Genomic DNA, 21817 nt, shown 5'->3' with positions numbered 1-21817 from the left:
CCTAACATGAGGAAGGCAAAAGACAACCATATCCAGGAAGCCCAGAGGCTTCCAAATAAGAACCCAAAGACATCCATATCAAAGACACATTACAATTAAAATATCAAAAGTTAAAGACAAGGAGAGAAACTTAAGTGAACCAAGAGAAAAATAACTTTTTACATACAAGGGAACTCCCTCAAGACTCTCAGCAGATTTTCAGCAGAAACTTTGCAAGCCATAAAGGAGTGTCATGATATATTCAAAGTGCTGAAAGAAAAAACTTCCAAGAATACTCTTCTTGGAAAAGTCATTCAGAATTGAAGGAAAGAACAAGTTTTTCCAGTAAGCAGAAGCTAAAGGAGTTCATCACCACTAAACCAGCCTTACAAGAAATGTTAAAAAGACTTCTTTAAGCTGGAAAGGGTGCTAATTAGTAACAGGAAAACATATCAAAGTATAAATCTCACTGGTAAAGGTTAACATACAGTAAAATTCAGAATAATCTAATGTTGTAAAGCTGGTGGATTAATCACTTATAAAGCTAGTATGAAGGTTAAAAGACAAAAGTAGTAAAAATAACTATAATTATAATAATTAATTAAGGGATACACAAGATTAAAAGACATAAAATGGACATCAAAAACAAAATAGGGGGTGGGGGAGTAAAAATGTAGAGCATTCAAACATAAGTTGTTATTGACTTAAAATATAAACGTAAGTTGTTATATGTAAGCCTCATGGTAATGGTAACCACAAAGTAAAAACCTATAGTAGATACACAAGAGAGAAAGAGAAAGGAACCTAAGCATACTACTATAGAAAATGATCAAATCACAAAAGAGAGCAAGAGAAGGAACAAAGGAACTACAGAACAGCCAGAAAATAATTAACAAAATGGCAATAAGTACATACTTATTAATAAATACTTTAAAAGTAAATGGGCTAAATTCCTCAATCAAAAGACAGAGTGGCAGAAGGGATAAAAAAGCAAGACGATCTATATGCTGCCTACAAGAAACTCACTTCAAATTTAAGAACAGACTGAAAATGAAGAGATGGAAAAAATATTCCATGCATGTGGAAACCAAAACAAAGCTGGGGTAGCTATACTTATATCAGACAAAATAGTCTTTAAAACAAAAACTGTAATAAGAAACAAAAAGAACATTAAATAGTGATAAAGGGGTTGATGCACAAGAGGATTTAACATTTGTAAATATTTATGTACCCAACATAGGAATGCCTAAATATATAAAGCAAATATTAACAGATCTAAGGGGAGAAATGGTAGGGGACTTTAATACCCCATTTTCATCAACTGATTGATAGATCATCCAGACAGGAAATCAATAAGGAAACATTGACCTTAAATGACATGTTATAGCAGTTGTACTTAATAGTTATATACAGAACATTTGATCCAGAGCCACAGAATACACAGTTTCCTCAAATGTACATGGAACATTCTCCAGGATATATCATATGTTAGGCCACAAAACAACTCTTAATAAATTTAAGAAGACTGACATCATATCAGGCATCCTTTTTACTACAATGGTATGAAACTAGAAATCAATTATAAGATGAAAACTGGAAAATTCACAAAAACATGTGGATTTCATAAACAATATGCTACTCAACAACCAATGAATGGGTTAAAGAAGAAATCAAAAAAGAAATTAAAAAATACCTTGAGACAAATGAAAACACAATATACCAAAATTTATGGGATCCAGAAGAAGAAGTTCTAGGAGGGAAGTTTATAGTGAAAAATGCCTACCTCAAGAAATCAGAAAAATCTCAAAAAAACCTAACTTTATACCTCAAGGAACTAGAAGAATAATAACAAATGAAGCCCAGAATCAGTAAAGGAAAGGAAATAACAAAAATCAGAACAGAAGTAGATGAAAGAGATTAAAAAGACAATAGAAAAGATAAATAAAACTAAGAGCTGTTTTTTTGAAAAGATAAAATTCAGAAAACCTTTAGCTAGGCTGACCAGAAAAAAATAAAAAAGAGGACTCAGATAAAATCAAATGAAAAAGGAGACGTTACAACTGATACCACAGAAATACAAAGGATCATAAGAGACTGCTATGAACAATTATACACCAAATATTGGACACCTTGAAGAAAGAAACATACACCTACCAAGACTGGATCATGAAGAAATAGAACACATGAAAAGACCATTACTAGTAAGGAGATTGAATCGGTAATCATAAACCTCCCAACAAACAAAAGTCTGGGATCAGAGAACTTCACTGGTGAATTTTACCATACATTTAAAGAAGACTTAAAACCAGTCCTTCTCAAACTCTTCCAAAAATAGAAAAGGAGGGAATACTTCCAAACTCATTTTACAAGGCCACCATTATCCTGCTACCAAAACTAGGCCAGGGAACCAGAAGAGAAAACTACAGGCCAATATCCCTGATGAAAATATATGTATAAAATCCTCAACAAAATATTAGCAAACTGAATTTGACAGTACATTAGAAGGATCATACACCATGATCAAGTAGGATTTATTCCAGGGCTGCAAGGTGGTTCAACATCTGCAAATCAGTCAATGTGATGATACACCACATTAACAAAATGAAGGATAAAAATCATATGATTATCTCAATAGATGCAGAAAAAGATCTGAAAACCCACATCCATTTATGGTAAAAACTCTCCACAAAGTAGATATAGAGGGAACATACCTCATCATAATAAGGGCCATACATAACAAGCCCACAGCTATCATCATACTCAACGGTAAAAAGATGAAAACTTTTTCTCTAAGATCAGGAAAAAGACAAGGATACCCACTCTTGCCACTTATTCAACATAGTATTGTAAGTCCTAGCCACAGCAATTAGGCAAGAAAAAGATATTAAAAGCATTCAAACTGGAAAGGAAGAACTAAAACTGTCACTATTTGCAAAACTGACATATTATATAAAGAAAACCCTAAAGACTCCACCAAAAACTGTTAGAACTAATAAACAAATTCAGTAAAAGTGTAGGATACTCTTTCTAGACACTAATAACAAACTATAAGAAGGAGATATAAACACATATATGCCATTTATAATGGCATGAAAAACCCTCAGAATAAATTTAACTGAGGTGAAAGACCTATCCAATGGGAATTATAAGACAGTGATGAAAGAAAGTGAAGAAGACATAAATAAACAGAAAGTTATTCCATGCTCATAGATTGAAAAAAATATTGTTAAAATGTCCATACTACCCAAAGCAGTCTACAGATTCAATACAATCCCTCTCTGTATTCCAGTGACATTTTTCATAGAAACAGAAAAAACAATCCTGAAATTTGTATGGAACCACCAAAGACCCCAAACAGCCAAAGTAATCTCAAAAAAGAAAAAGGTGGAGGCATCATGCTCCCTAATTTCAAACTATATTACAAAGATATAGTAATCAAAATAGTATGGTATCGGCATAAAAACAGACACATAGATCAATGGAACAGAATAGAGAGCCCAGAGAATTCCCTGGCAGTCCAGTGGTTAGGACTCTACGCTTTCACTGCCGAGGGCATGGGTTCAATCCCTGGTCAGGGAACTAAGATCCTGCAAGCCGCATGGCACAACCGAAAAAAAAAGAGAGAGACAGCCCAGAAATATGGTCAATAATTAATGATAAAGGAGCCAAGAATATACAGTGGGGAAAGGACAGTCTCTTCAATAAATAGTGTTGGGAACTGGACCTCTATCTCAAACCATACACAAAAATTAACTCAAAATGGCTTAAAGACTTGAATATAAGATCTGAAACCATAAAACTCCTAGAAGAAAACATAGGCAGTAAGCTCTTTGACATCAGTCTTAATAGAGATTTTTATGGACTTGACACCAAAAGCAAAGGCAAAGAAAGCACAAAAGTAAAAACAAATAAGTATAACTACATCAAACGAAAAAGCTCTGCACAGCAAAGGAAAACATCAACAAAATGAAAAGGCAACCTACTGAATGGGAGAAAATATTTGCAAATCATATATCTGATAAGAGATTGATATCCAAAATATATAAAGAACTAATACAACTCAACAGCAAAAAAAATCCAAATGAAAAACTGGGCAGAGGATCTAAATAGACAGTTTTCCAAAGAAGACATACAGATAGCCAAGAAGCATATGAAAAGGTGCTCAACATCACTAATCATCAGGGAAAGTGCACTATTGGTAGGAATGTAAATTGGTATAGTCACTATAGAAAACAGTATGGGATTCCTCAAAAAATTAAAACTAGAACTACCATATAATCCAGGAATTCCACTTCTGGGTATTTATCAAAAGAAAATGAAAACTAACTTGGGGACTTCTCTAGTGGTCCAGTGGTTAAGACATTGCCTTCCAGTGCACTGGGGGCAGTTTCAATCCCCAGTTGGGGAGCTAAGATCCCACATGCCTTGCAGCCAACAAGCCAAAACATAAAACAGAAGCGATATTGTAACAAATTCAATAAAGACTTTAAAAATGTTCCACATCAAAAAAATCTTTGAAAAAAGAACTAACTTGAAAAGATATCTGCATTCCCATGTTCATGGCAGAATTATTTACAATAGCTAAGTTATGGAAACAACCTAAGTGTCCATTGATGGATGGATAAAAAATATGGTATGTATATCCAATGGAATATTACTCAGCCATAAAAAAGAATGAAATCTTACCTTTTCAACAACATCAATGGACCTCAATTGCATTATGCAAGTGAAAAAAGTCAGAGAAAGATGAAAGCTCTATGATCTCACTTATAGGTAGAATCTAAAAACAAAAACATGAGCTCATAGATTGGTGGCTGCCAGAGAGGTGAGGGATGGGGAGTAGGTGAAATTGGTGAAGGTAGTCAAAAGGTACAAACTTAAAATATTTAAGTCATGGGACTGTTATGTAAAGCATGGTAATGACAGTCAATAAATACTGTATTGCATATTTGAAAGTTGCTAAGAGAGTAGATCTTTAAAGTTCTCATCACAAAAATTTTGTAACTATGTATGGTGATGGATTTTAACTAGATTTATTGTGTTATTCCACAATATTTATAAATATGGAATGCTTATGTTATACACATGGAACTAATATGTCAATTATACCTCAAAAAAAGTGAAATCCATGAAAGATACAAGAAACCAGATTGATAATTAGTTGCTCATGCCATTATATCTCAGATTAAATATTTATTATTTAATTTCTGTCATACAAAGTACATACTCAAAAAATAGAAAGCACAGTAACCCTATACGCTGAGTGGATTAGCTGCCGGGTAAGCCCCCAAGTACAAGAGAAGGATGGATCAGTGTGGAATGAATCGATACCATCCATGAACACCTATGTATTTTTTTTCTTCAATTATGCTGGCCTTCAAAAAAAAAAAAAAACCACAAAGTCTAGAGTAAAAAATTTAGAATCACTTAAGGTTATTTTTAGTTTATAAACTTTAAGGGGAAGAATTCAGTGTATGGGCTAAATGAGATACTTAAAAAGGACCATCTTATTTTCCCCTGCTGACTGCCATTTTTGCCCTTTTAATTCTGAAAAGCCTATTTCCTCATAAGCCTCTTCTGGTTGATCAGTTTTTGGTACTTAATCCAGAAAATAAAGAGCTCATTGATGGTTTTTGCTTGTCCTTCTAGGCAAAGGAGGAAACTTCCAAGCGAAAAGCTGATGGAAAAAGTACAAGTTAAAGTTTACACTATTTGGTAAGTTTGATGTTTGCGGTAAATGAAGAAAATTGTACCTTCTACCAGCCTGTGTGTTATAGGTGAGAGAAACTGTCTCCTTCTTGAGTATTTCATGTTCTCTTTATGCTGTTTGCATGAAATACACATTGCAAAATCTATAGCGTAATTCCCTGTAAAGCAATAAATGGTGCTATCGGAATGTTTAAAAACATTAATCTTATAATTAAGAGCCCTTTAAGATATTAGGCCAGGCTCTTAAAGAAAATGACGATCTAAGTCTAGTTGACTCTGAAACCCAAATGCTCATGACTGCAGGTTACTGGGGCAAAGCAAAATTGGCATGTTACATCTTATAGTGAAATGGCCTTATGATATAGATATTACCCAAAATACAAACACATTGTGGAGTGAGGAGAAGTACCCCCCTAGGGTCTGATGGTAATTAGAGTTTTGAGAATAGGGCAAAGGAAAAGATTGACAACTTTTGTTCATCTTAGTTTGAGAAAGTAAAGCTCTGTGTTTGATTCTACTGTATGGTAACTAAAGAGCTGGTATGGACGAGGGAGTCTCTGAGATCTATCTTGAGAGCTGGGCCCTTATTAACTTCAGAGAGAAGAGGTCTTATTCTAAACCATAAAAGCTTATAACCACTTGCTGCCAAAAACCTAAAAGAAATGAAAATGTAGGTTAAATTGGGTTAGGCTCTCTCACCATGAATCCACTTTTATTTGCTACAAAGAGGGAGGTATACTGATTAGAACTGCTCCAAAGATTTTCCCCAAAATTATAAAAATAAATTTCTTTTAATTTTTGATTCTCATATCTACTTTAGTAAATTCCTCCTTAAATTTATTATGCCTGTAATAAGAAAATTACGTATCAAATGTTCACTGGATTTTCTTCTTTGAATTTTTCAAGGTATCCGCATATAAAATCTTCAGCTGGTAGATGGTGACGTTTGAAGAACAAAAGCCTTTAACAGCAGAAAAATTTTCTGAGTGGCTTCTAGACAGCAGTATTTGTTGAGTCTTCTGACATCCTAAACATTGTTTTTCTTTTCCTGAAAAGAAACTGAATTTGTCTGGTTCACCTGTGTTATTCTACTGAGTACTGATTAACTTTGAATTTTTAAAAATTGTCTTCAGTTGGGAGAGAAAGGAACTTTATATTTCTAAGAGATATATTTGATAGCTTCTTAAAGCAACACACACAAAAGGAAAAACCTTCGCAAACTTTTGCACCTTCTACCCTCAGTGCCTGTAAATCTCATTAGTATTTTCAATTTGCACTTAATTTTTTTGTTGTTAGCATTTGGAAAACAATGCTTTACATATTCTTCAGTGTTCTGATTTCTCATTACCCCTTTCCCCTTGGGCTTTTGAACTGTATTTGATGTTTCTTTGGGTTCATGTTTATAAGGCAAACATAAAATATCGTACATTGGGCACATGTCTCCTCTTGAGCTGCTAACAATAGATAACGTGGACAGACGAGGAAGCACCGCGCCCCTTTTCAGGCTGAACTCTTCTTTGCCAGAGGTTAGGACGTCAGCACAGGCCTACAGAGACTTGACTCGAGTCAGAAGAGCAAAACGCAGACTCTGTGTCACTGCATAGCAAGTTCCAAGAATAACAAAATCTAATTCTTAGAATACTCATATGGCTTGAACTCTGCTGGTTTACTGCATTAAGCTGGGCTTTCCAGCCTCTCTCTATAAAACCTGAGCAGCAGTTGTTTGCTTAGAGCCATTGCCACATTAGTCTTGCACTGTACAGCATGTGGCTTAATGGAAGTTGGGTTTACCAAAAACAAAAACAAACTTCTGCGTAAAAATAAAGAAAAAGATCTTTTTAAAATTTAAAAATCTGCTTTTCCCCCACAGCAATTTAAGAACTAGTGTCTGATATCCCACAACTTGGAATGGTTTCTCATACCTTTCTGAACGGTTTATGAATACAGCACTGGTGTCATTGATGAAATTAAATATTTATCAAAATCCCATCTTTATTTCCTGATAGTGAATGCAGGAAAAGATATCAGGTACACATCATAAAACTGATTTGGAATTCCTTGTTTTCAGAGAGCACAGCCTTCCTCAGCATCTGTTTAAACTATTTATTAGGATTTAGCAACTTCACTAAAAATAAGTAATATCACCAATACCGTCTAATGGGGTGGGAGGCAAGCAACAATAACATACTACTTATAATGCGCATCCAATTTTGTTAATGTGATCTAAAAATTGTCTTTAAAAATCATGCATATACCTCTGAGATTTCAAATTGCATCCACTTCAAATGCTATGTCCCCATCCCATCAGAGATGCAGGCATTATTAGTCTAAATCTGGGAAATATAAGTCAGGATTATGGTGACTAAACAGACCTTTTCAAGGCACTAACAAGAAAATGAACACTTTTTCTGAGGGATTTCAATTATGTGTCTATAGGTAGTACAAAGTGGTTTTGTTTAAAAAAAAAAAAGTGAAACCTTTGACATTGACAGATGTGTTTGCAAGGATATGGCTGCAGTATTACTAATTTACATGCATATATGTAAGTATTTTAAAATTACATACCAAAATCCAGAGATTTAGGAAATACCTGGTAAAGTAAACATTTATTTAAGGTACTCAGAATATGCCTTTTTGTTTATTAGAAACGTCTTCAATACTTGGGTGTTTGCTAGTAATTAATGATGAGCTGAGTAAGCTACAAGATCTAAATCAGTCCTTTTTACCCATCTAATTTGGAGTAAATAACTGCAAATATTTGCTTAGAGGTAAATAACAATTTTTTATTACCAAAAAGGGTTTTGCACATTGTGTGGCAATATTGTGTCTCTTTAGAAAATGGACTTCTCTAAAAGCAAATGAAAAGAGGTTCCTCAGGTGACCAAAACTGAAAACCACTATTTCCATGTTTCATTAATCAAGATATAAGATGCAATTAAAGAAAAATATTTTACATTAAAATCTTGGCTTTGTATGTTTTTTTAGAAGAAAGACACCTGGGGATGGACATTACCAGTGATTTCTGGTTTTAGTTCTCAAGCCATTAAGCCATGCAATATGTATGAAAATGGAATTGCAAACACATTTATGTCCAGAAAAGATCCTCTATTCCATACTGTATTAGAAAAACACATTGACATTTGTCATATCATATTCCTTTATCTTAAATTTTGCAATATATTTAAAAAAAAACTCATAAAAGACTTCAATTCCAGTACAACACACTGTCTTCACTTAGGCTAATATAAGCAAGTATTTTCCATTTCACAATACCTTATCATTTACTAGAGACTGCAATGCCTTACTGGCAATAAGTGCCAATAACTTATTTAGAGATTATAAACTAGGCCAAATAAGGAACAAGGAGAGGAAGCATCACCTACCTAAGGATCAAAAGCTCTGAGGTTCAACTTCAAATGAAAGGTTTCTCTTCTAGACCTGAATGCACTCGGCTTTTTCAGAAGAGACACTATTAGTCAGGGTCCTGAGGAAATAGATGGCACACTCAAATTAGGATTATCTGAGGAGGGATCTATAAAAGGTTTTTGGGGGGTATTTTGTTTGTTTTTTGTTTTTGAAACAAAAATGTGAGCAGGATGTATGGAAACCACAGGTCCAGCCAGGACTAATTAAAGCCAGGCTCCCACTTCACCCTTCACCCTGAAGGGGTGAGAGGAGGAAGCACTTACTAGAACACACAGATGGAGAAGGCTTGTGGGAAAGAGGGCCACCTCCCTAGAGCTGAGACCTTCAGTGGAGGCCAGCCTGAGGCAACCTGCAAGGGAACCGGGGGAATAAACACCATCACCTACTCCCTCCCCAACCCCAGCTCTTATCTGCCCTCCTGGGAGGTCACGGAAAGCCAGAGGACAGGGAAGTCTCATGATGTGGCCCTCCAACAAGTCAGCCCCTGGGCATGCAGCAAGGGAGAGAAAGGTGGAAAGCAGATCAGGGCCCTTCTGGCTCAATCACTGCCCCAGGGGTTCATGGTTCAGTAGTCACTACTGTTCCGAGTCTTCCCAGGAGACTGACACAACAGCTTATGAATGAGAAGCCCATGGGGAGCAGGGTGTGGGGACCAGGGGTTTGGAGACCGCAGGGCTTAAGTATAAAATATAAAATAGAAGAATAAGGTACTTCACTTCTCCGTAGTAGGGAACCCACCACTTGGGTTTACATTTGGGGGTAACACCTATAATGGAACATGTGGTGGCAATAACCCCCTGATGAAAAAGTTAGCAGCCAGTCTTCATAAGAAGGGACGAATGAATAAGGAGTTGAAGGAGCAGGAAGTATCTTCACTGGGAGCCAAGACAACCATCTCTATTTTGAAAATATTCACATTCAATAAAATGTTGGCGATCACACATCACAGGAACCAACAAGGAACGGATTGTTACAGCAGTTCAAGCTTTTCATTTTGTAGCCACACTCTGATTTTATCAAAATTCTTATCCATCCAACGTATGTTTTCCTCAATGGTTTCAATTGTTTGTTGGACACAACGGAGCTGAGACCCATTTTCCTTCAAAGAGCTGAAGAATTCTTTTACCTTGTGAGGAAAAATTGGGTTTTTAAAATTTTGTTTTATTAAGTTACACAAATAAAGTTCAGGCTAGTTAAAAGAAAACTGAAGCCAAAATTCCAGCATTTGTCAAAATTCTACATAGAAAACAGGGCCAGGTGTCTGGATACGATTATGTACATAAACTTAAGCTCTATGAAATGAGCTCATGCCTCATGATGTCAAGTTTTGTGTTTTTCCTCTGCAGCTTTTTTATTTATTCACAGTTGCCAGATTCTAAAAGACTTCACTGTTTACCGTTTCATAATTAAGTTTTAATCGCATGTATCTAATGTGTATTCTGTTATAGACACACAGATGCAAACTTAACTTTTTTAAACATAGCTGAAACAGCAGAATGTGCAGAGTATCTTCTCTGCCAAGCAAAACAGTTTCAGCCACATACGTGCAGTCTTCCTCCACGGGCCTGGCTTTGTCTGTTATGATAGAAACACTGGGGAACGGGGTTCTTAGCAAGTTATGGTGGTAATACCCCAAACCTTGCCAAATTTTTTTATCCTAATCCACAATTGATGTATTGTTCCTTCAAGATAAAATCCACCCAAAGTTCCCCATGGTTTTAAAGAGATAAGAGTCGCTTGACTATCTCCTCAAAAATATCTTTGCTATTGTTTCACCGCTGGGTACTTTATCCCCTTTAAGCTCACATGAGGAATAGGTTGGCTTTGCAACAGCATTGACCATTGTGCTACTCTGTCTCACCTTCAAGGGTTCTTAAACTTTTTTCCCATACACTTCACATTAATCCATCAATTTTTGATTTCGTAGACAGGAAGAAAGTCTAAGCCAAGATACATTATTTATTCAGCATGGATTCCATACAGTTAATTCCTTAAAAATCCATGTCATAACATCCTAAGTTTGGGAAAAGGAGGGGGGTAAGAATAGGCTTTTTGAAAGATCAAATTCCAATTTTAAATGATTCGGGGTTGTTTTAAAATTAAATATCAGTAGAACTTTTCCATGAGCTGAAGGCATGCCCTCCTGCTATAGCAACCTAGAAAACACTTAACCCGCTTCACTGTCCTGCCTTAAACTGTAGCTCAATCTACTGTTTTGTCTCTCAGAACTCAAGATTAATTAACAGGCAGTTTAAGAAGTAACTCTGGGCAATATCCTGTGATAAACCATAATGGAAAACAATATGAAAAAGAATATGTGTATGGCTGAGTCACTTTGCTATAGAGCAGAAATTAACACAACATTGTAAATCAACTATACTTCAATATAAAAAAAAAAAATCACTCTGGGCACTCTTCAGTCAAACCACATCAATATTTTTACTAATTGGTCAAATTAATTAATCCTGAAGGAGGCTACCATGATAGTACTGAAAAACAAGCCTGCAAGAGCTCTAACAAAGCCAGCTGTTAACCCCTGCCTGCCCTTCTACTTTTCCTGACCCAAATTTATCACTCCAATCTTCATCTGCCTTGGGAAATTCAGCATCTCAACTGAGTACGTATTTGATTCAAACCTGCCTCCTTGAGAATATTTTCTGTGCATATGGGTAGAAAACCAGATTTATGCTACTAGTTGGTGAGTAAATGATTAACTTCTCTGGGACTAGGATCCCTCATTTGTGACACTGCAGAGCGTTGGTGAGGATGTCGTTATGTGGGTGAAGTGCAGAACCTAAAGCCCAGCAGGTACCAGGGACTCACCCTCATCCATTTCTTCATGAATATTTACTCTGGTACTTATTCACTTCTCTGGCTTAATTACTGTGCGAGACACTGAGGATGAGGCAATGAATCAGGCAAGCACCCTACCCTCATGAAGCTTACAGTCTGCCCGGGGAGACAAGCAATGAACTATGCTGACTCTATACTGCTGTGGAGAAAATAAACCGGGGCTATGATAGCAACTGGGGAGGGGGTGGCCTGCTTTCGACAGAGTGGTCTGGCAAGGTGACATTTGAGCTGGGGCCTCTAAAGAATAAAATGAACCTTTCCAGTCTAAAGTTGGGGAAAGAGCAAGCCAGGCAGAAGAAGAAGAAAGTGCAGAGGCTTCGCGCAGGAGAAACACCTGGTGGCCCAGGAGCGGGAGAAGGCTGAGGGGCTGGAGTGGGTGAGAGAGTGAACACAGGAGCATGTGAGAAAGGGCTGGAGAGGCGGACAGGAGCCAGGTAATGACCATCTCATTCACATGGGAAGGAGAGGTTTGAGATTTCAAGAGTGACAGGCAGGGTTTCAAGAAAGGGTCAGTCGTAGGTTGGTTTTCCGTTTTAAAGGTGGAAGATGGTTTGGTATTGGCAAAGTGGCAGGAGGGAGGCCAGTTAGGAGGCTGTCACCATAGGCCACACAAGAGGTGAGAAAGGCTTGGCCAGGGTAAGAGCAGAGAAGTGCACAGATGGGGTGTAGATGCCGGAAGCAGAGCCAACAGGACTTGGGATGAGCTCGATGTGAGGGGAAGGAAGGGCTCAAGATGACTTCTGCATTGTAAATGTCAGTAGGACACTCTGCGTTCGGACAACATCTCGGGCTCTTTCATTTACATGTCCTGCCGCAGGGTTTTTGCACCTGATGTTTCCTCTGCACACAGCACTCTCCACCTAGATATCGGCATTTCCTTCAACATCTCCTCAAAGGTCCGCGAGTCATCCCACAGAACACAGCACCATCCCCTTACCCAGTCACTCGCTCTCCTTCCCTTGCCTTATTCATCTTCAGAGCAGGTAACTACCTGACATGAGTTGCTCTGTCTGTAACTGTCTGATTCCCCCAGCAAAATTTAAGCTCTATGAGGGCAGGGGCTTTGTCTATCCTGTTCATCATTGTAGCCCTGGAACCTAAAACCACACCTGCTGTAGAGTAAGAATGTAATATGTCTTGAATGAATTCATGAGAAAATAAATGAATGAACAAGATAATGAATGAACTGTTTTGTTGCTACAGACCTGGTCTATCTGGTCCCAGCCCATGGCTGGCTCTGCTGTCATCACACAGAATATCTCTGCAGTAGATCTCACTAGAATTCAAGCTTGAATTATTATGTGCAAGTTAACTTTACAAGCCTGGGTGAGGCTACTGAAAAATTGGAGAAAAGTGTTGTGACATTTCTTTCCCATTTTCAAAGCACTCTCCATCAAGCTAGATCATGGTGTAACCAGACTACACAATGGAACCACTCCTAAAAAAGTGAATATTAGGCTCTCAGCTTTTATCTAATTGCGCCATTTTTAAAACCATGTAAAATTTGTTCTACAGCTTTACTATAGAGAATATTATTATAGAAAAGCCACCGCAACAAAATGACCCATACATCATACTCCTCAAAAGTTTAAGACTGAGAGAAAAGTCTGCTTTTGTGGAAAACTTGTATGTTCCATGGTTCTCTCTTACCTAACAATAACTCATACTTTTTTCTCATCTTTCTTTGGCTGCTAGGAAGTTATGATAAACTTAGGGTACAACTGCAATAAATTATCCTCACCACAAATCCCTCATACAATTTCCTCTTTCTGAACATTATGCAGCTTTTTGTTCCTTATTTTAGCGTTATTTTATATATGGACCTTATAAGTTGCCTAGAATTCTTTCTGAAAGTAGATGGTTCATAAGTAAGTAATAGGAAGCCATGAGCTCGAAGACTGGAGAACCCAGCTTCCAGACCTGCCTCTTTCAAAATAACTAGAGGATCACTTCAGTCACTTAAACCTCCAATAATCACTTTTAACATCCTAAACAGGGATTAAACGTCTAAAGTAATTTTTAAGTCCTAAAATTTTTAATGGCAGAGCTAAGACTTCTAAACGTGTTTGGGAAGAGGCACAGTTTTCAATGGTTTATTTGTAACTGATTTTTGCTCATGTCAAAAACACCACACTGAACAAAACACACATCCAAAAAGAACGTTTACCAAGTGACAAAATCCATTTCTAACTCATCAGGCCCTTGAAGTACTTTGCCTACCTCATATTTACTAGATAATTTATTAGATAATTGTCACTGAAGTTCAAAAAGAAAGCTTTTTATTTTTTTTTTTTACCTCTTCAAGCCGTGCTCTTGTCGAGAATTGATTTGTTGTTCCCATTACCATGTAGGCTATGGAATTTGAGCCAAGTTCAAACCTAGAAATAGAAATTGTCAAAATGTATTGTGAAGTATTTGTTCATTCGACATGTATTTTTAAGTGCCTCATATATGTGATAGCAATTAACTAAAAAATGGTTAGGCGTGAAAAAGATAAGACGTGATCCTTTGCTCCAATGGGCTAAGATCTAGTTGTAAAAAATCAACACACCAGCCTCTGAATAAAAGATTAAGTACCCAAAAGAAAATGACAGAAGTAGGAGGTGCTACAAGAGTTAGGGCAGAAGCAACAAGCGGAAGTACTAAACAGAAGACTTGCCGGAACCGTGCAGGCGGCTTCTGGTAGGTCACGGGGTGCGGGAAGAGATTATTCCAGATGGAATGAAAAACTTGACCATCCAGATCTATTAGTTAGCACTGAATTAGAGTTTCATATTTTCTAAGGATATTTTAAGTACCTCTACTTCCTTTCTTCAGTCAAAAGAATCCCTTTAGATAATCACTGTTATTTTACAAACATAGCTAAAACACAGCCAGATTTAGGAATTTTTGCCAGTCACAACACAATTTTTGGCACTACTTACTTTTGTACAAGTTTATTCCAATTTTCCCTCAGAAACTGCCAGGCCAATGGATATCCCACTGGGTTTCTGCCGATAACTCTAAGAATATTTGGAAACTCTTGAGTTTTTATTGTATCTCCCTTAAAACTTTGTTCTAGTAGCCTAGAATGATTAAGACAAGAAGTGTTAGCAACAAAGAGGCCCTGAAAAAGTTCCAAACAACTTTAATAAAATAATTTGGGAAAGAAAAAAGCCGATCTGCCAATAATAAAGACACAAAAGATAAATAGGTTACCAGAGCCCTGAGAAACTCCCTATAGCTACATAATAATAAAAACTAACATTTATATAGTGTTTGCAACACCAATTCTCATATATTCTCTCATTTGCTCACAAAAGTAGCTAAGATAGGTATATCCGGTGTATATTTCTAAATGTGTTATTTTAAAGATACACAAATACATACTCCTTTAAATATTTTTCCTGACACCCGCTGCTCCCTAATTATTTACCATACACATTAGATGCGTGCCCTCTTGCATAAATGTTCCCAGCAGGAAACGCAGCTCCTGGCCAAGAGGACAAAAACAGATGCCAGAAGGATCTGATCTAATTTAATTCCTCTTGGCTACATGAACATGAATGAATTACTTACCACTGAAGCTTTTCTTTATTGTGGGTAATACAGAGAGCAAATTCAATTTGGTTTTTCTCAGTACTGGACAATGACGATTGATATTTACTATAAAGAAAATCCCATCCTTCTGGGTTCTGGGCCCCTACAGCAAACACTGCCAAGGTCACATCGCTGGGCAGGCTGTGGAAAAGAACACACCCGGGGAGAGGCTGAGATGAAGGCAGTGCGTTTGCATGCACGAGAGAGACAGATTATGAAATGATAAACTGGACCCACAATCAGAGAAGCATGCCTGGAAATATAAACAAAAATAACCTCTTTCCTTCAGTAACACTTTAGGAAAGAAGCAAGAGAAAGTAACTGAAATTAGGTTTTAAGTAGCCTTCTCAAAAATACATTGTGAAATGCCACTTCTATAAATACCCACATTTCTAACACACTTTAAGGATGCTGAGTGACTCAATAGGTGGTCACTTTTCAAGTCAAAAGAAGGAAATTCAAACTAGACTTAAAATGTAGTCCATGAACAAAAGTCAGGAATCCAATAGGACCACCCGTTTGTAAGCACGTCTATAAATAGAAGCATGTATATTGTTGACTTAGTATTTCCTGGATAGGACTTAAGCCCCAAGTCTAAAAGGACTTAATCCCTGCCGCCCGCCTCCCCGTTAACCAAACCCCCGGCCTCCTGTCAGGAACTTAAAACAGAAAGTTGAGCAATGCATAGATAAGTCTAAAAAAAAAAAATTATTTTCCCAAAAAGGACAGCAGGGGAGACTTGTCTATACTTGTTTTTTCTCCCAACATTTAGCAAGGATGGTGGAAAAAATAAAAGATACCCCTTATCTGAACAAACTGGTTGTTCGATAAAAACAGACCTCAAATTCCCATTGGCTTCCTGCCACTGTCTGAAATAGCCTTCTGCCTTCTGCACACAGGGCTGGTACTTGCGCACACAGGCCAGTAGGAGCAGCTGACTCCGCAACATTCGCTCTGAGATGGAGCCCTCATCCGTCCAAGTCTGCTTATCAATGAGGTCCCTCAGCAGCCCGATGAGAAAGGCCTGTGGGAAAGGCACACATGTCACCAGTCCTGTCCCCAGTCATCTCGTGGTTTATATAATCCAATACACCCTCAGGGGATGGGGATTATTTTTTAAAGCTTAGTCCAATTCATATTTCCAAAACCATGCAGTTGTTTATATTTAATTATAAAAGGGGTCAAAAGCAAGAAATGATGAATGATTTCAGGATTTGCGTAACAATCTTTTATAAATATATCCTTAACTACTTAAAATCAGGATGAACTGCCACTTTCAAAGCAAACTAAAAGAGACAGTTGATATGACTAAATTTTGAAAGCAAATTATACAAGATGTCATCACATTTTGCCAAAAGTAGCAATTTTGTGCCTCTTGCTTAAGTACCTGAGTCCCAGAAAATCTTAATAGCAACCATCACAATACAGAAGTAAAGTGACATAAACAATTAGCCAAATGAGGGAATGACAAATCTGTGAAACTTAAGAACAGAAGCTAACAGTGCCATGCCTATTTTTAGTGCCAAAATAAAACCAAAGTCTTCATTGGTCAACCTAAATACTGAGGTAATTGTGATTTTCTTTAAAATATATCAAGATATATATAAGATACATATATTATATATATAACATACACCATGATAAGAACTCTTTTCCACACCTACACCAAAGCAAACCAGTTATCTAAAAACTATTCAACTTATTTCAGGCTTTTACCTTGAACTGAGTTTCCACTTCATTCACATCTCTTTTCTCCATTAACTTATACATCGGTATCAGTTCATTCAAACCTTGGAACACTGGCATGATTTCAGTTTCATGTTTCAAGTACAAGCTTAAATCCAAGGCTTTTTCAATGGATAGCTTTCCAATGCTGGTCAAGAGACACCAGGGTTAGCAGTTTAAAAGAAAATCCAGGAAATCAACTATTTGTTTCAAAAGTTACTTGAACAACCTTCCAGCAAAATATTCAATCGGATATAAATGCTCCCTTATAAATAATGACCTTTATACTAACATCTTTCCTGTCACATACATCACAACATGCGGCATGTTTACACTGTGAAGGAACTTTCTCAAATAATAGAGCTAGGGTTAACTAGCTCTATGAGTTGTGGTTAAGATGCAATGGGAACAGGTCAGCATCTGTCCCTCTGTGAAACGTCGGACTGTGCTGAACTTGCAGAGAAAAATGGAAAATCTGATCAAAGATCCTTTAGGAAGCCTCACCTAGACTGCCACTCAGTCACAAGTATGAGTCCCTGGAGTCAACACATCCTCGTCCCCATTTCAAAAAGAAACTGAATATAGATATCAATTCTTCATTATAGAGGGTTGGTGTTAAACATCTTAGTGGTAGGGTGCACGCTCACGTAAATAAACACAAAATCCCCTATGACGTCAGCAGTAATGCGCTATGGAAGGGAATATTTAGGCAGGGCAGAAACGGCTAGATAAGCAACCCCTATCTTTATTCCCCACTGCTTTCTGTCACCTCAAGAGGCCCAGGAAAGGAAGTCCACGACATTTAGAGCAGAGACACGTGGGGCTGAGAATTAACAGTATTCTCTCCCACTTGGGTGATTCCCCTTAGACTTCAGTTCTACCTAAATATTGAAGAAGGTTGAGTTGTAGGCTTGGGGACCATTTCCTGAAAAGCCAATGTTATGGGGCAAAAAAAAAAAAAAAAAAAAAAAAAAAGAGTGAACACTACCCTCACCCACTCAAAGGTCATCTGGTTGGGCCACATTTTATGAGCCATAAAGATGCTATGCAGTTCAGCTATCCAGTTTGGGTGGGGTGGGAGTGGGGCGTGTGGATCTCTCTCCTTTAGTCTGAGAGATGTAATGCCGACAACTTGGGCTTGGGCCACTTGGTCTTCTACGAAGGCTTCAGGATTGTCAGAGACCCAGCGGGGAGAAACCTGATCTGTTACAGCAGGGCCAGAAAAAGCTGCAGGACTAGGCTTTAGGGACCAGGCAAGGGGCTTCTCCAGGATGTCGGTCTCCTGGTTTTCTACACTTTTGCCTCAGTCTGACCCGAGTCGTTAATGATAAAGATTAAAATACAGATTCCTTACTTTACCTTACTCAGTGGACGCAGATAAGAGGTTAATCCTAAAACTAAAAGCAACCTTGAATTGTTAGAAGAACTTAGGAGAAAACACCTTTCAACTTCTTATTAGCAATCACTTTCATCTTTAGAAATCAAGGATCTGAATGATAAAAGCAGCTTGCAGAAACAAACCAAGACTGTGAGGAGCTTGTATTACCTGACAAGCTGAAATGCATTGTTAATGAGACTGGCCCGATCACTACTGCTGATTGCCGTGTGTGTTCCTTTTAAAAGGCCAGTCAAAGAATCCCATCCATCATCCTCATAATGCACTATGTAATAGCCATTCATTCCAACATTAAATTTGATCCATTCCACCTCTTCTGGGAGGATGAGCACATCTAGAGCAAATAAAATAAATCATAGCTGCATTTTCCCTCTTGACTGGAGAAAACTTTTCTGATCAGAGACTGGACAAGGAAATTAAAGGCGAGCTTAATACTGAACAATTTTAATACTGAAATGAGTTTCATATTGAACACATTCCTTTTAGAAACCAGAAAACAGCATCCCAACAGACAAAAGCCAATACTAGTTTTAGACACTCATTTTGTGAGATTTATAGACCTATGAGAAGAATGCCATGTTTCAGGCCATACGTATGATATAATCCAGCAATGTTAAAGTAAGGGGGAATTTTCCCAAGTATCTCTTCTCCTCAGCATTACATAACTCAACTGTTTTAATCCCTATCTGGCAAGATACTGTCCTTCTTCTTTTGCAACCAGACAGTATTTTCAAACCTATATTCTTCACTAGAAATGGAGTCACAGATCTGCTTCAGATAAAGGCAGACCTGATCCTTTTTTTTAACCAAGATAAATAGCAAAGAAACTTATTATCTAAATCCTACACATTTCCACAGTTCCTTCTTGAAGAAAGCTAGTTAGTTCCACAACAAATTACCTGTTCTTGTCTTCAGCAAAAATCGCTGGACTGAGTCTGAGTTGCTGGTAATGAATGTCAATGGGACATGCCACAGGTACCTACAAGAAAGGAGGATGGATTTGTTCATTGGCTGATTCACTGCAACAAGCAGTTCTTAAATCACCTACCATGCTCCGGGCACTGGGTCATTTAAAGAAGGATGGTACCCAAAACTGCTACAGTCAAGAGCTCAAAACATCCCCAGCCCATTTTCCAGCTTTGTAGGAGTGGCCAGCTTGGGCACTATTCATTCTTCTTGGACTCCTTGAATAGAGCTAGGAATTTAGGCTCAAGTGAGCCCTGACAGCCTTCGCAGTGATTGCCTAAAGGGATCTCAGGGTGCCTAACTTTAAAAATGTGACCACTAGTAATGGCAGAAATTGACAGCATGTGCCTTCTAAATCATATACTCGGAACACAGCATCACTTCTGTGGAATTCCTGCCAAGGATGCATAAGCTGAATCTGATCGTGAAGAAACAGCAGAAAACCCAAATTAAAGGACATTCTCTAAAATAGCTAGCCTGTTCTCTTCAAAAATATCAAGGTCAAGAAAGACAGACTGAGGAACTGTTTCAGAAAAAAAGAATTAAAGAGATGTGAACAGTAATACAATGTGATCCTATATAAAATCCTGAACCAGGTTTCTTTCTTTTGCTATAAAGATATTATTAGGACCACTGAGGAAAGTTGAATAAGGTTGATACATTTGATAATAGTATTTATGAAGTTCACTTCATAATTTTGATAAAGGTACTGTGGTTATATAAATGAATTCTCTTGTTTTTTAGGAAATACTACACTGAAGCATGTCAGGGTAAAGAGGAAATCATGTCTCCAACTTACCCTCAAACAGTTAAAAAATATATATATGCCATATATATATAGAAAGAAATAAAGATCATATTTTTTGGAACTGTTTGATATTTTAGGTTATATGGAGAGAGAGAAAACAAATGTGGTAAAGAGCTAACACATATCTGGGCAAAGAATATATGGAATTCTTTGCTCTCTCCTTATATTTTCTCCATAGGTCTGAAATTATTTCAAAATAAAAAATTTTTTAAATAGTGTCCATCCAGGGTCAGTCAAATTGCAGTGTCTCATTTCCAGTGATGTCCTCTGTAGTGTTAAGCTGACAAACAGGTTCTGGGATCTAACTCAGACTTGCAAAGAAGAGAATGGAGTCTCTTGTATTTCCCAGAAATCACCTAAATGTTTATGTCCTTAGCTCCAACCCAAATGCCAGGCACTACTGTAATTAAGTGGCAAATGCTTATACTGGAGTTCATTTCAAGCCAGTAACTGGAAATTACCATCATATCTAACTACAAACCATGAGAATGTTAAAATAATTATATATCAGCTTCATCCTTTTGAATAGACGGTGGTGTATAAGTCAGATTCATAGGATATATAGATTTGATTAAAATATTTTAGCAACAAAGATAAGGGCACTATTTCAAAAATAAGGGTTCACCCTACAAGACAGTTGTTGCCTAGGCAACAAAATGAGTTTCTCTCTGTGAACGTTACCCAGTTTCTGGGGCGTCGTCCGGGCCTTTCACGTAGTGCTCTTGCTTCACGTGTACGTTCCTCCCTCTCACTGTGATGGTTATCAGGGGAAAGCCCTTCTGAAGTGTCCAGGTGTTCATCATGGTTTTCACATCAAGGCCTTCCTGCCGCCAGTGCTGGTGTATAAGAAAAAGGCAGATGCGTGACCCACTTGGACCCAACTCTAGGAAAAGAAAGAACCCAAGCTTGTGCTCATAGGGTTGCAACCAGTGAAGCTCTTCCGCGTCCCTTCCCCTGCTCCCTTCCCCCCGTCTCCAGCCACTGCATGCCCATTAAAGCACTGACTGTTTACTTTTCATTCTCTTCCTGTACACATAGATGTCTTGAGAACAGGTACCACGCCTGGTTCTCCTGGGCAGACCTTAGGCTTGGCACCAGGCACAAAGCAGGAGTGTGAATGAATGCAGGGGGAGAAGGGACAGAAAGTGGCCACGTGTTCAACACCTACATAACGATGCTGGCTCTCAGACAAGCAAGGTGGGAAAAACATGTTCCATCAAGAGCCTGTACTTCCCAAGCGATAACACCGACATGACTCACACTTAACAGATAGCCGTGAACTCAAACAAGGATCTATTCTTTGATGCTAAAAGTTTTCAAAAAATATTTAAGAGCTAATAAAAGGGTAAAATGTACTACAGGACACATCTAGTAAC

The 21817-nt window shown here is 37.7% G+C and overlaps 2 protein-coding genes across 18 annotated transcripts in view; one reads left to right on the top strand and one right to left on the bottom strand.

The window, feature by feature from the left end:
- The window catches only part of CAST (calpastatin), a 117000-nt gene extending 109984 nt beyond the window's left edge, over positions 1-7016 (top strand). For all 13 annotated transcript variants that reach the window (XM_082458087.1, XM_082458093.1, XM_082458086.1 and 10 more), the window contains 2 exons: positions 5629-5694; positions 6595-7016. In XM_082458087.1, the coding sequence (XP_082314213.1) occupies positions 5629-5679 (51 nt within the window). In that variant the 3' untranslated portion in view covers positions 5680-5694; positions 6595-7016. The remainder of the gene's footprint in view (positions 1-5628; positions 5695-6594) is intronic.
- A 1132-nt stretch (positions 7017-8148) lies between these two features.
- The window catches only part of ERAP1 (endoplasmic reticulum aminopeptidase 1), a 34116-nt gene continuing 20447 nt past the window's right edge, over positions 8149-21817 (bottom strand). For 3 of the 5 annotated variants that reach the window (XM_082458063.1, XM_082458064.1, XM_082458065.1), the window contains 9 exons: positions 21123-21277; positions 19567-19646; positions 18818-19001; positions 17263-17419; positions 16386-16570; positions 15526-15687; positions 14892-15032; positions 14264-14345; positions 9239-10240 (listed from right to left, as the gene is read on the bottom strand). In XM_082458063.1, coding sequence (XP_082314189.1) covers positions 10085-10240; positions 14264-14345; positions 14892-15032; positions 15526-15687; positions 16386-16570; positions 17263-17419; positions 18818-19001; positions 19567-19646; positions 21123-21277 — 1302 coding nt within the window. In that variant the 3' untranslated portion in view covers positions 9239-10084. Of the gene's footprint in view, positions 10241-14263; positions 14346-14891; positions 15033-15525; positions 15688-16385; positions 16571-17262; positions 17420-18817; positions 19002-19566; positions 19647-21122; positions 21278-21817 lie in introns of all 5 variants that reach the window. The other 2 variants (XM_082458062.1, XM_082458066.1) reach the window with 1 other exon arrangement.

Source organism: Balaenoptera physalus, assembly GCF_965194825.1.
Source record: "Balaenoptera physalus genome assembly, chromosome: 3".
NCBI lineage: Eukaryota > Metazoa > Chordata > Mammalia > Artiodactyla > Balaenopteridae > Balaenoptera > Balaenoptera physalus.
This window is presented reverse-complemented; position numbering and strand designations above follow the sequence as displayed.